Source organism: Rana temporaria, chromosome 12 (assembly GCF_905171775.1).
Source record: "Rana temporaria chromosome 12, aRanTem1.1, whole genome shotgun sequence".
NCBI classification, from domain to species: Eukaryota; Metazoa; Chordata; class Amphibia; order Anura; family Ranidae; genus Rana; species Rana temporaria.
The window spans coordinates 63,251,304-63,266,181 of NC_053500.1; the positions used below are offsets into that span (position 1 = coordinate 63,251,304).

Sequence of the window (14,878 nt, forward strand, 5' to 3'; positions counted from 1 at the left end):
ATGAAAGCAGTTATCCTTCAAACTTCACTGCCTTGAACATGCATTCACTTCCAATGCACCCAGAGCATAGACTAGAGCATATATGAAGATACACAAGCATTGTATACAACACAAGCAAAGCTGAGTCACGTACAGATTTCATCAAGCCAGAGAATAATGTACTCATAAATCACCTCTCCTGCTGGAGGGAGATGGGGGGGTGGGGGGTGGGGAGAAATCTAATCAGAAGCAGCAGCATTTGTAATCAGTTTCCACTGGGAACATGCGGTGAAAGGGTGGCGTTTTGCTTGGGTAACAAAAGCTCTCCCTTAACTAAACAAACCAACTGAATGTCCAACATCTTCATTTTATTTAGCTTGATAACATTGCACACAGAGCAGCACGTTCTCCGTACCGACCTTTATACAGACAGCAGCGAGGATCTATAGATATCACTTTCTGATGCACATTATGAATCCCACCAGACATGTCTTCATATTAAGTAACAAGTATACCTGTATGTCACGGTATGAAAGACACTTCTTGTGCCAAGGGAATCCCCTTTTTGTAAACTGAGGCAATTTAAAAAGTCTGACATGAGCCAGTAAACTAAGAATAGGCAAAAGGTCTGGTAGTGTGTCCATAAGCAAGATTAAACATGGTGAAGGAGAAGGCACAGAAAGATTGATTATTAAAGAGTTAACCATCTGTGATTTCTGGCAGCAGATTATATTACAGACTTGTACGGTCATTACAACAACAAAGGATTATCAAATGTCCAGCAAGAATGGGGCCGGCCCCATCACTTCATCGTCCCTTTAAAGCGCATGAGAAACAGGCTTTAGCGTTTACAGTCATCAACCAAAGGCCAACTACTGTGTCCTGCACAAAGTAGCTTTGTCCGTTCCACGGTGAGCACAGTATCCGAAATTTATACGCTACCATCAGTCAGAATTATGTTGGCTGTTACATATATAAAACACAACAGTGCCCAAAGGAGGACGAACCATACCCAACCCACTTGTTTAAAAGGTGACCTATGCTTATTAGCGAGTCCGGGTCCATATACTAGGGCAGAGTCTTTACGGCTGAAAGCCACGAGAAAAGCTGGGATAACATACTGGATGCCATTGCCAGCGTAAGCACCTGTAATGCTAACCAGTAGTTCAAGGTGGTGGGTACAGAATGCCACAATGATGGGAGGGATCAATGTTATTAATGGGAAGACAATACTGTCTACAAGCCATGGGTAGGTCCCCCCCTTCACGGTGAAACAGAGTCTTCCAGTTGTTGCACAACGTGACTGCAATGATAGGAAAGTTGGTGCTGATGGTAAACACTGGGAACAGTCCTAGAAAGTAGCCAATCACTGGAGGCACAAAACTTTTACAGCCGCTGAAGTTAAGAGTGTACATGTCCATGAGTGCGCCAGAGGAGAAGCAGAATATAGCCGTGAAGCCAAGTAGGCTATAGAATGAAAGAACCAATACGTAGTCCAAGAAGACGAGTCCGGTTATGTGCTTCTTACTGGACACTGGTGTGATCAACGAAGGCAGAGAATGTTGGCACATGAATGAATAGACACAGACGCCAAACAGGTTCCGGATTCCAGAGACGTCCGCAAGAGGAGGATGACCTTCACCTTCACCCTTGCCAATACGAATCAAAGCGATTACAATCATGATGATGAAAGCTGCAGTAAAAGGAAAAAAAACAAATGATGCGGTTAGGCTGTGTTTCCATAAAAACAAATAATGTTATTCATAGTCTCCCTTCTAGGTCACCCCACGCCCTTGCAGTTACTCTCCTTACCAGTTCTATCTTCCCTGCACATCAAGCCAGTCAAGAGTTAAACTGTTGTCTCTACGATTTATGACGGGGACTCAGATGAGAACAAAGTGGCAGTAAAGCTGTGAAAACTCATTACTCGCTCTATAAATCATTTGGAGAAGGAGGACCCTGACACTTCCACCTCGCTTTCCCACAGTGCTGCAAGGACAGAGCCCCTCGCTGCCAGCATGACCAATATAAGGTTACAAGTGAAGTGTATAGGATCTGCATTCAGCATGGTCTCCCTGTGAGGGCACGTGCACTGAGGAAAGTGGGTGAAAGGATCTGTAATGACAGACGCAAGTTGATTTCTGAATTTGCTTGAGGCTTTTAATCTCTTTTTGCCTGTGGGTAGCAAAAGTTGATAAGTTGCAAGAAAATTCGTTTCTATAGCATATAAAGATGGAACGTGAAAGAGACCTTTTACAACTTGTCTTCCCCTTCATATGATAGGGGACAGATAAAGTAAAATGATCTCAATATGAACTTTCAATAACTTTCTCCATTTTAATAAAAAAAAATATATACGTTTTCAAATAGACTTATGCCGCATACACACAACCGTTTTTCATGATGTGAAAAATGCAATTTTTTTAATTGGTCATTAAAAACGATCGTGTGTAGGCTCCAGAGCATTTTTCTCGACGTGAAAAATGGGCATTAAAAATTTAGAACATGCTCTAATTTTTCTAGTGTTTTTCACGACGTGAAAAACGGTCGTGTGTAGGCTTTAACGACGTGAAAAAAACGTGCATTCTCAAAAGCAAGTTATGAGACGGGAGCACTGGTTCTGGTAAAACTACCGTTTGTAATGGAGATAGCACATTAGTCACGCTGTAACAGACTGAAAAGCACGAAGACTGAAAAGCGCGAATCGTCTCTCACCAAACTTTTACTAACACGAAATCAGCAAAAAGCAGCCCAAAGGGTGACATCATCCAAATGGAACTTCCCCTTTCTAGCCCCGTTGTACGTGTTGTACGTCACCGCACTTTGCTCAAGCATTTTTTTTTCATGATCGTGTGTATGCAAGGCAGGCTTGACAAGAATCACGTCGAGAAAAACTTTTGTTTTTCCCATGACATGAAAAATGGTCGTGTGTACGCAGCTTTAGAATAAAATAGGGAGGTCCATGTAAATTAAAAGCCGATCTTCAGGCACAAAAATGTATATTCCTCAATAGCCACAAATCTGCCACATGGTGTCTTGGTAAACCCAGATATTACCTATAGTAATATAAAAACAAAAGAAGTCACCTCCAAGTGCAAGAACATTTGATTTATTATACAAAACACTTACAAGATGGTAGTAGAAGTCAGGCTCATCAAGCTCATGAGTCCCAGAAGACAAGGCTGGGTCAGTTCTCACAGTTCTGATCCAATCCACATATGCCGACCAGCAGCTTAGGGGAGGATAGAGTGACTGGGCAAGATGGCCTCCGCACTTCCGAAATTAGCGTGAAAAGCATGCACCGGATGTGATAACAAGAAGGGGGGGGGTGCGTGTTTCAGGGGCATGTACAGCACTACTTGATCAAACCACATGCTCCGAAACATGTCATCATCCCCTCTGGTGAGTGCGTTCCATGCTGGTTCTGGAAGCACAGCGGCCATCTGGCCCAGTCACTCTATCCTCCCTTAAGCTGCTGGCCGGCATACGTGGATTGGATGAGAACAGACAGCTGATCCAGCCTTGTTGTCTTTTGGGATGCATGACAAGGACTTATACTATCTTGTAAGTGTTTTTAGCCATTGTTTTTTTTCTTTCTAATAAATCTAATGTTATTACACTTAGAGGCATCTTCTTTTTTTTATGCTTCTCCAGGAGTTTTCTTCTACCTACATGCAGTGCTGCCAAAGTGTTTCATAGGCTTCTGTCCAGCTGCTGTTCTTCACCCTTTTTTTTTTTTGGACTGGTTGCCTATTTCACCAGACTCAACCAGAGGTCCTCCTCATAAAGAGTGCCCTATATATTCTTTCATCTGAAATGTAGTGGTGACATCAGCGTGTTATACATTGTCTGCGCAGCCAGCATTGCAGTGGCTGGGACCCAGCAGGTCCATCCATTACAGAATGCCTGCAGAAAACTAAAAAGAAAAAAAAAAAAAAGAGAAGGAGGGTGGATACAAGACCAGCCACCATGTATAAAAACAGAGCAGCAGTGACCAGTCGGCACCACAAAAAACTCTTGCACAGAAACAAAGTGCAGGCCTCATTTTATGGCACACATATTGATGAAATCCACAAAGGACGTCACAGCTTACAATTTTAAGGTCTGCTACTAGAGCTCAAATGTTACAACCTAAACTGTTCCCTAGCTCAACATTTTCTTCTCAGAGTCCAGGACCTCTGCTGATCACACGGTCGATAAATGCAGAGCTGGATCAGGTACAGGCTCAAAGTTGTGTAGCCTGAGCCAGGGGGCAGTAAAGAATATGACAAACACTGGAGATCTGGGAGCCAACCTTTATACTGTGTGCTGTACAATGGGGTGGGTAGGGGGGCATGGGCAAAATGCTTCAGGTATAAAAGTACAAATGCCTAGAGCTGCATTCATATACTTAAAGAAGCCATCAAAACCTTCCTGTCACAAGCAAATGCCAAGCAAAGGTTCAAACATTTACAAATCATGCTAGAACTTTCCACTAAGCCCTGCCCCAAACATTTCAATGGTTTAATCAGTATATGATGGGCAGCCACATTGCCAGTAGCTTCCCAAATTCTGCCATCAAGGCGTATTCCCAGGCCAATCTGATAAAGCTTTAGCTCTTCCCCATAGTGCTAAAGTCTGCCCATCCCTCTTCCCATCTCATGCTTGTTCATATTTTATTATAATGATGGACTAACAGACTCAATGACCATGTCATTCATAACAGAAAGGTTTGGGAAGATCATACAGGTATTACCTGCAGCAGTACATCTTCACTGCATTAACCACATTCAAGGTATGAAGAGCCCTGTGCCGCAACATCTGAGGCTTAGTACAGAAAGAAAGCAACACAGTGTCCTGGTTAAGATGGAATGAAGAGACCACCTTTAGGTAAAAAATAAATAAAAAGGGACAGCTGATGCTATAAAACCACCTTGTAATGGTGGAGCACAAGCAACAGTTCCATACAGGAAAGAGCAGCCAATTCTGATAATGCGAGCCAAAGTATTAGTAACCAGAAAAAAAAAAAAACTTCTGGGTCACAAATAAGGGAATACTGTATCTTGGATGGGTTCAAATGGAAATTTCTGCAATACAGAAAGTACCAAGTTGAAGTCCAATGGAGTCATCAGAGCCTTAACCGGTGGAACAATATGCAAGACTCCTAGTACAAAAAGGCATGCACCAAAGAATTACAAAATGGAGTAATTTTCCATTCTCCAGCATTTACAGCGAAATACACCAGTCCAAAGACTCATTCTGGGGTGTAACTTCTTTGGGAAGTCCAATGACTGTGTCCTCCTGTCTCATGTAGACATGACATTCAGAGGGAGGGACCTTGAATGAAACTGTGCAAAATGAACTGCCTTAAAAAAAGGTGGCCATCATGTTTCCAAGAACCTTCATATAAAGCCAAATCAAGGGATTAATCTGAGTTTGGAGTAACTTTACACTGAGGTCTTAGAGCTAGGCATTTGTCCTGAGGTAGGATCACTTTCGATTGGACAGTGTCTAGCATCAGGCCTAAATATTACACTCTTTGAACACTCCAAAGACATGCTGGTAGGTAAATTGGATCTTGTCCAAATTGGCCCAGTATATGTATATGACTGTGTCCCAAGCGTGTCGAGATCCTAAGGCCGGGTACACACGGACAAACATGTATGGTGAAAGCGGTCCGTCGGACCGTTTTCACCATACATGTCTGCCAGAGGGCTTCTGTACGATGGTTGTACACAACATCGTACAGAAGTCCGCGCGTAAACAATACGCGGGGCGTGTCCGCGGTGTCGCCGCGTCGATGACGCGGTGTCGCCGCGACAATGACGCGGCGACGTGGGCGGCCCGCCTTTAAAATGCTTCCACGCATGCGTCGAAGTCATTCGACGCATGCGAGGGACGGCGGGCGCCTGGACATGTACGGTAGGTCTGTACTGACGACCGTACATGTCCGAGCGGGCTGAATTCCAGCGGGCTGTTTTAAAACAAGTCCAGGAATATTTGCCCGCTGGGAAAAGGCCCGGCGGGCAAATGTTTGCTGGAATTCGGCCCGCTCGCGCCCACACACGACCAAACATGTCTGCTGAAACTGGCCTGCGGGCCAGTTTCAGCAGACATGTTTGCTCGTGAGTATGGGGCCTAAGGGGTAAAATAAAATGACCGCACCAGCCAAGCAGACACTGGCTGCAAAAAGCGCCTAGAGGCAATTCAGTTTGCATGTGTAGCGCTATACAAGTCCCTCATTCATTCTTCTGAAAGTTTAGGATCTATGAAAACCTCGCCAGAGTCTGTACCGGACGAGTCGCATTGAACTGGAGTGGACTGTTTCCTCAGGAGCAGGTTTTTAGGTAACCGATGACAGGAGAGCCCTGAATATGTAGGAGCCCAAGTACGGGGCTAGCAAGTTGGTAAATACTTTTGGAACCATGTACAGGCCAGGTGGCAGGGCCAAAAACTGAAAGCGACGGTCATCCACAACAAACCACAGGTGAGGGGTGGGAAGATTATACTCCATTTCTTAGTAAAATCACTCTCCATAGGGTATTGTTATGCAAATCATTTAGACAGGACAAACACCTTCTCAGGGTGAGCCCAGTCTGCATAGAACATCCTTTAAATAGCGATGTACAGGGAAGGATTGGGGATGTTGTGGCAGCTGCCAGGACCCCAAACGTGTAAGCAGAGAATTACAGAAATGGCCATTTTAAAAATCGGTTTAAACCAATTCCGCGAGGAAGCCCATAAAGGCCTTCCGAGTCTGCGAGAGGACCAGACTCTGCGATTCTTCAGGAGTAGAATCCCCAGAAGAGGAATTGTCTCTGTCAATGAGGGGGAAGGGAACCCACATGGTCCAAACCAGAAAGGATCCCAGGAAGATGTTGTAACCCAGCAATAGCAACAGAGACTTTCTCCAGGGATACAAAATGACCTGGAGGAAGGTACCCCAGAGATAGTAGAAGGACAAAAAAACAAAAAGAGGGATTTAGAACCACAAGGAGCCAATAGACCTCAAGGGGAGATACTGTAAGGGAAGCCACGTCCAAATTCACCTTAGCCAGGGGAAGGTACCTGGGAACCTTCCTTGAGATTCTCATTCCCTGTTTGAGACATGGCCTTCCAGCAATATTATAGATGAATGCACTATCACTTTAAGAAGCAGTACAGAGCCAGCTGAAAGAATCACATGTAAAAGCACCGATTTATACCCTTCAGTTTTGTGGGTAGGCTGTACCCTGGGCAAGGACCCTGCTTTTTAGCACTAGTGACCACTATCCAAAATGAACAGCAGTGCAAAGTCTTTAGCAAAGAGTATTTATTATAACAGTGTTCTTTGTCACACAACAAAACACCTTTCTAGCGTGCTTGGGTGCCATTAAGAAGAAATAGCACTTAAAATGTGCATTATGCATTTTTTTGAGAACAGCAGAAACACACCTTTCCACTACGCTCAGGTGTGAATGGGGCCTTGGCATTCACAAAATAGATCATTTGGACCGGTGTCCATAAATGAGAAAACTTGGATCAACAAGTTGCAAATCATATTAATCTCAGGTGCTGCAGTAGAGAACTAATTAAATGTTTTAGTTTCCAAAAGCAAAAGTAATAAATTTAAGCACTGTGAAAGCATGAATAGAACATTGCCACATAAAACAATGTGATTGCATATTTCACACTTACCACACCATCTCATTATTGAAGTTGAGATCTGGAGGTACTTTGTTTTCTGCACATTAAAAAATGTAAATGGGCCGAGAAGCAGAGTGAATACAGCCTGAAAAACAAAAGGATAATAATATACTGTAACACAAGTTCTTTGTTTAAAGCCGAACTCCGGTCAAATCTTTTATCTTGGATATAACTCTCCTGTTGCACAAATAGGCAAGCAAAAGGCCTCAGTTGGGAGGCTAAATCATAAAGTCATTTCAAGGCTTAGTTTTAAATTAGGACTAGAGCATATCCCTTAAAGATAATCTTTCCTGCATCTGAGCGCCACAAGCCAAAAACTCTATTAAATTAATTTTTAATATTTAAACGCAAACTTTATTTCATCAAGAAATCACTTGAGAAACACCCCCTAGCATTTCTGGCTGTGGCACTCTTGAGTAAGGGCAGACGATTAATGTAGCAGTTACTACCTGGAATTAATCTGCCTTTAGCTCGAACATGCATGCAGGAGAGTGCGCTTAGCTGAGAAAACCCCTCCTCCTCTCCACCCCCTCCCGAGATGTATGACATCATTCGTCTAGGCAAAAAAAAAAAAAAAAACAAGCAACAGAAAAAAAAAAAACCAACCCTTTAGAAAACGCACAAATAGGATATACTTTCCTATCTATTTACTAATGCTAGCTGCAGAAAGTATTGAATGGGAGAGCAACGTTACACTTTAACCGCTTAAGGACCCCCACCACGTACATATACTGCAGCAGGGCGGCTCTTTAGCACTGGGGTGTGCATGCGCTGGCAACCTGTCGGGACCCATCGATCGCTCCCGACAGACAGATTGGCGGTCCGCCTATGCAAACACTGTTCTGTGACAGAAGACAGAGATCTTGTGTTTCTGCAAAGCAGGAACACCGATCTCTGTCTTCTTACAGTACAAGTACCCCCCACAGTTAGAAAGCACTCCCTAGGCATACATTTAACCCTTCGATTGCCCTTGATAACCCCCTTCCCTGCCAATGTCATTAGTACGTATTAGTGCATATTTTTTTTTTTTTTTTTTTTTTAGCACTGATCAATGTATTAGTGTCACTGGTCCCCAAAAAAGTGTCAGAAGTGTTCGATTTGTCTGCCACAATCCCGCTATAAGCCGCAAGTAAGTGCACTGCTATTTTCCGGAGGAATTTCAGACAATAAGACCTCATACACACTGTACTCCAAAAGGATGTCTAGGAGAAAAGCAGATGTAAAAACGCGTCAAAAGTCAAGTTTTTGCATAAGAGTTTGCGCATTTGGAATTAATGCATTCTATTGGCCAGAATACTAATTTATTCTGGCCATTAAAATGTATTAACAACATCATTCAAGTGTATTTGCAATTTTTTTTTTCAGCCCAAAACGATTCTCTTCAGAACAAGTGGTGGGTTTTCTTTTCTGCCTCTGAACGCCTGTAAAGCGCCTATGTGTGCATGGACACATAGGCTAACATGGGGGGCGTTTAGAGGAGGAGAAAAAAAAAAAAAAAACATGGAGGCTAACATTGCAGCTGTGCATAGTAACTAGGGTTGTCCCGATACCGATACTAGTATCGGTACCGATACTGAGCATTTGCGCGAGTACTTGTACTCAAGCAAATGCTTCGCCGATATTTTTTTTTTCTGGGCGGGGAGCGGTCGGAGAGGAGGCCGAGAGGAGACTGAGGAGGTGGAGAGCCGAGCAGTCCTCGGGTATGTATAACACATGCCACTGTAGGAGAACTGCTGCCACTGCCGCCGTCTAGTTGTTTGGCGCTCAGGAAACATAACAGCTTTCATTTGAATAGCTGTATGTTCCCCACCGCGCATCGTCATAGCCCCTCCCCCTTGTCCGGGCACTTTGATAGACAGGTCCCAGGATTGGACGGGTGATGCGTCTATCAAAGTGCCCGGACAACTAAACCGCGAGGGAGACCTACACAAAGCCGATATTGGAAGACACAACAGTGCATTTGGGGGAGACATGGCTGCATTTGGGGGACACGGGGGGGGGGACATGGCTGCATTTTGGAGGGAGACATGGCTGCATTTTAAAAAAAAAGTATCGGTAATCGGTATCGGCGAGTACATGAAAAAAAAGTATCGGTACTTGTACTCGGTCCTAAAAAAGTGGTATCGGGACAGCCCTATTAGTAACCAATCGGTATATAAAAAATAATAAGACTCGATTCCTCCATTCATATATTCAATGCAGATGAGGAAATCCTCCATGCTAAGCTATTGTATTCTGACAGCAGGGAGACTTCCCACAGCATCTGACAGAGTAAATAAATCACACTGTACTATACTAATTTATGAGAGTCGCCTGAAGGCAAGTAAACAGCACAGAACTCAGATCCTGCACTTTAAACACACACAGCGCAGGGATGGGTTCATACTAGGGTTGCATAGATACTAGTATCGGTACCAGTGCTGATACCGAGCATTTGCAGGAGTACTTCTAAATAGGGTTGTCCCGATACCACTTTTTTAGGACTGAGTACAAGTACCGATACTTTTTTTCAAGTAGTCGCCGATACCGAATACCGATACTTTTTTTTAAATGTGTCCCCAAATGCAGCCATTGTCTCCCCCATATCCAGCCATTGTCCCCCCCATATACAGCCATTGTCCCCCCACATATATGCAGCCATTGTCTCCCCCATATCCAGCCATTGTCCCCCATATGCAGCAATGTCCCCCATATGCAGCCATTGTCCCCCCCATATACAGCCATCGTCTCCCCCATATACAGCCATCGTCTCCCCCATATACAGCCATCGTCCCCCCCATATACAGCCATCGTCCCCCCCATATACAGCCATCGTCCCCCCCATATACAGCCATCGTCCCCCCCATATACAGCCATCGTCCCCCCCATATACAGCCATCGTCCCCCCCATATACAGCCATTGTCCCCCCCATATACAGCCATTGTCCCCCCCATATACAGCCATTGTCCCCCCCATATACAGCCATTGTCCCCCCCATATACAGCCATTGTCTCCCATATGCAGCCATTGTCTCCCCCATATGCAGCCATTGTCTCCCATATACAGCCATTGTCCCCCCCATATACAGCCATCGTCTTCCCCATATACAGCCATTGTCTCCCATATGCAGACATTGTCCCCCATATACAGCCATTGTCTCCCATATGCAGACATCGTCCCCCATATGCAGCCATCGTCCCCCATATGCAGCCATCGTCTCCCCCATATCCAGCGATGTCCCCCTTACCTGTGTCCCGCTGCCGCCAAGCGCCGACTGGTAATACGCGCGGGAACATAACAGCTAAAGCTGTAATGATTCGCGCTACGTATAGACACTCCCCCTTGCTCGGGATTGGACAGTTCACCCGAGCAAGGGGGAGTGTCTATGCGCGATGCGAATCATTACAGCTATTCAAAGCTGTAATGTTCCCGGCGTATTACACAGTCGGCGGCAGCGGGGATGCGGCGAATGGCGGCGGATCGCGGCGGATTGCGGCTTCGGTGGCGGCGGGAGGCGACGGGGGGTGGCAAGTATTCTATTTGTGTATCGGGGCGGGGTATCGGCGTCTGAGTACCGCCGAAAAAACTCGGAATCGGTCCCGATACCGATACTAGTATCGGTATCGGGACAACCCTACTTCTAAATGCTCCAATGCTTTACCCGATACCTGGACAATCAGGGGTGATCGGTGTGGTGCAAGGGGGGTTTACAAGCACAGGTCTCCCTGTATAGATTTCAATAAAGCAGCTGACAGACGCTTTTCCTTTTCTCCCTCCAAGTGGCTTTCAACTGCTTTATTAAAATCTATAGAGGAAGAATGGTGCTTGTAACTCCCCCCACCACCGCACGATCACCCCTGACTGTCCCGTGTCCTCCTTCGTGTACCCCTCTCCGTGTGCTCCTCCGGTCCCCGCCATGTCCTGAATCTGTCAGGATGGAGAGCGGAGGAAGGAGCTGGTATATATCTGTCATTTACCGGCTCCTTCCTTTTCTGAATGCACAGTCAGTGATCACTGTCTCTGTCCATTCACATAACTGAGCATAGTAATCCATATTTACAATGTCCCCGTTTTTGATTGGAGAGGAGCCGCTATCTTCTGTCCATTCATTTTCAGTGCAGCTGAGGCTGCAGAGAAAGGGAGTGGGGAATATATGCGTCTTTAGTCCCTTTCTCTGCCTCAAAGGGGAGATGTGAGGGGTCTGTTCAGACCCCTGATCTCTCACCAAAGCCACCAACAGGGCTGATTATATATATATATATATATATATATATATATATATATATATATATATATATATATATATATATATATATATATATATATATATATATATATATATATATTTTTTTTTATTATTATTATTATAAAAATTGTAAAAGAAACTGACAATCCACTCTCACATGACATAAAAAAAGAAAAAAAAAAAAGAAGAAGAAGTATTTGTAATTGGTATGTATTTGGGGGAAAAAAAAAAAAAAAAGAAGTATCAGTACTCTTAAAAAAGTGGCATCACTACAACCCCAGTTTATACTACCAGTAGCTTGGTGTGAGAAATGGGCAGGCTCTTAACAGTGTTTGAGGCACATCACCTACATTTGTAGTCTCTGCTCTCAGTGCCTTTGAATGGGAGGCTAAAAAGGCAGGGTTCCACTCGCGATTTATTTATTTTTTTTAAAGTCACTGTAGCTGCTGACTTTTAATAAGGACACTTACCTGTCCTAGGCGCCCGTGATGTTGGCCCCCCGAGGCCGATCCCTCGATCCTGGCAGCTCCCGGAGCCGCCATCCTCACTAAGGGAAACACGCAGTGGAGCCTTGTAGCTTTACTGCCCGTTTCCTACTGCGCATTTGCGAGTCTCATGGCGCTTTGTGAATAAGCGGCTGCTTTCTAGGAAACAACACACAGTTCCCAGAAGGCAGCGCGCCCCATTCCCCAGAAGACAACGCAAGGAGGAAGAGGAAGAAGACCTGCCACGGTATGGTAAGAGGCAGATTAGGAAGATCCGCATAGCAACCGCCATTTCTGGTAAGTGAAAAAAAAAAAAAAATTTTTGCAGGATTTTGGTGTACTCTTTTTTGGGTGGACCTCCACTTTAAGAGGGCAGAATGATTTGTGAATTTATGAATGAATGGCGAGAAGGTTTTTCTGAAATAAATTTTTGGCCATATTCTGTAGTATGCATTTGTACAATAGAGATGATTTTCCATCATAGTTTACTTGCTCTGGCACTCTTTATAGTGATGAGAAGTGGGTGCCAGCTGTTAATCTTTGTAAACCAATCCGTGACATGTCCCACCTCGGATATGGTGCCCACCATTGATTGCTCTATGCAGGGGAGACGCTGAACGAACCCAATACAAGAATGAAAACCCCCAAGCCTTCAAACAGCTAAGGAACTCCCTTGCTTACCTTGGGCAGAGGTTAGGGATAGTATAAAATTATAAAAAGTAGCTAGTGTAAGTATTATCTAAGAAATACATGATACCAAAAAAAAAAAAAAAGGCAACAAGAAACATTACAGGAAATCATCTAGTCACCTCAATGTACAACTAACCATTTCTGTTCATTAAGTCAAAGGAAAAACTCACCAAATATATCCTGTAGGCATCAATTCGTTTAATCTTTCCCCAACATGTCTGCGTATCATTCATCTCTGTTGACCCAGAGCCACAAGTCTCATTCCCAGAGAAGCTGCAGGACAAAAAAACAAATAAAAAAAAACTTAACCACTTAAAGACCTTAGGTGTTTTTCAGATTTGGTGTTTGCAAGACTAAAACAGTTTTTTCTGCTAGAAAATTACTTAAAACCCCCAAACATTATATATTTTTTTTTGAACACCCTAGAGAATAAAATGGTGGTTATTGCAATACTTTTTGTTACACCGTATTTGCGCAGCGGTCTTACAAGCGCACTTTTTTGGGGAAAAATTCACTTTTTTTAATTAAAAAATAAGACAACAATAAATTTGGCCCAATTTTTTTATATATTGTGAAAGATAATGTTACGCCGAGTAAAATGATACCCAACATGTCACGCTTAAAAATTGCGCCCGCTCGTGGCATGGCGTCAAACTTTTACCCTTAAAAATCTCGATAGGCGACGTTTAAAAAATTCTATAGGTTGCATTTTTTGAGCTACAGAGTAGGCCTAGGGCTAGAATTATTGCTCTCGCTCTAACGATCGCGGATGATTTGAACACCGTTTTCATATGCGGGCGCTACTCGCGTATGCGTTCGCTTCTGCGCACGAGCTTGTCAGGACGGGGCGCTTTAAAAAAAAAAAATTTTGTTTTCTTATTTATTTTTATTTTATTACTTTTTATAAAAAAAAAAAAAAAAATAATTGATCACTTTTATTCCTATTATAAGGAATGTAAACATCCCTTATAATAGAAAAAAGCATGACAGGTCCTCTTAAATATGAGATATGGGGTCAAAAAGACCTCAGATCTCATATTTAGACTTCAATGCAAGAAAAAAAAAAAAAAAAAAATTGAAACTGTCATTTTTTCAAATGACAAAAAAAAAAAAAAAAAAGTCTCTTTAAGACGCTGGGCGGGACTGACGTTTTGACGTCACTTCCGCCCAGCAAAGCTATGAGGACGGGTGGGGGCCATCTTGCCCTCACTCAAGTCCTCACCGCTCAGGCTGCAGCATCCGATCTCCTCCGCCGCTACCGACGGCTCCGGTAAGCGGCGGAGGGCGCGGAAGAGCGGCGGGAGGGGGGGCCCCTCTCCCACCACCGATAACGGCGATCTCGTGGCGAATCCGCCGCGGAGACCGCCATTATCGTTTACACGGCCGCCCGCTGAAAAGATGGATATCTCAGTTGTGGCAGCAGCTGCTGCCGTTACTGAGATATCCATCTTTAAAAAAAGGACGTACATTTACAATACGCGGGTCGGCAAGTGGTTAAACTAAAGTGATCAAAGTTGTGTTTGTGTAAAATTTAGGGCGGCAACTAACGATTATTTTCATAATCGATTAGTTGGCCGATTATTGTTTTGATTAATCGGAAAATAGCCTTAAAAAAAAATGATAATTTTTGGGCCAATTTGTTGTCGGGCAGAGTACAAAACACAAATTGCCGCAAAAACACATTACATGCTTTTCTGCAGCTCCTTCATTGAAGTATATTGAACCAAAAAATAAAAAATAAAATGGCACCGTTTTGCGTTAAAAAGTCCTTGCCCTTTCCAAATACGCAGCAGCTGAAATAAAATCATGGATGTGAACGTGTCCCATAGGAAA

At 43.9% G+C, this 14,878-nt stretch overlaps 1 protein-coding gene across 1 annotated transcript in view; it reads right to left on the minus strand.

Annotated features, from left to right (window-relative positions):
• Positions 1 to 326: 326 nt before the first annotated feature.
• TMEM104 (transmembrane protein 104) overlaps positions 327 to 14,878 on the minus strand; it is a 53,755-nt gene continuing 39,203 nt past the window's right edge. Inside the window, 4 exon segments of the mRNA XM_040331282.1 lie at positions 327 to 1,240; positions 1,242 to 1,672; positions 7,636 to 7,729; positions 13,216 to 13,318. Of these exon segments, the coding sequence (XP_040187216.1) occupies positions 911 to 1,240; positions 1,242 to 1,672; positions 7,636 to 7,729; positions 13,216 to 13,318 (958 nt within the window). The 3' untranslated portion in view covers positions 327 to 910.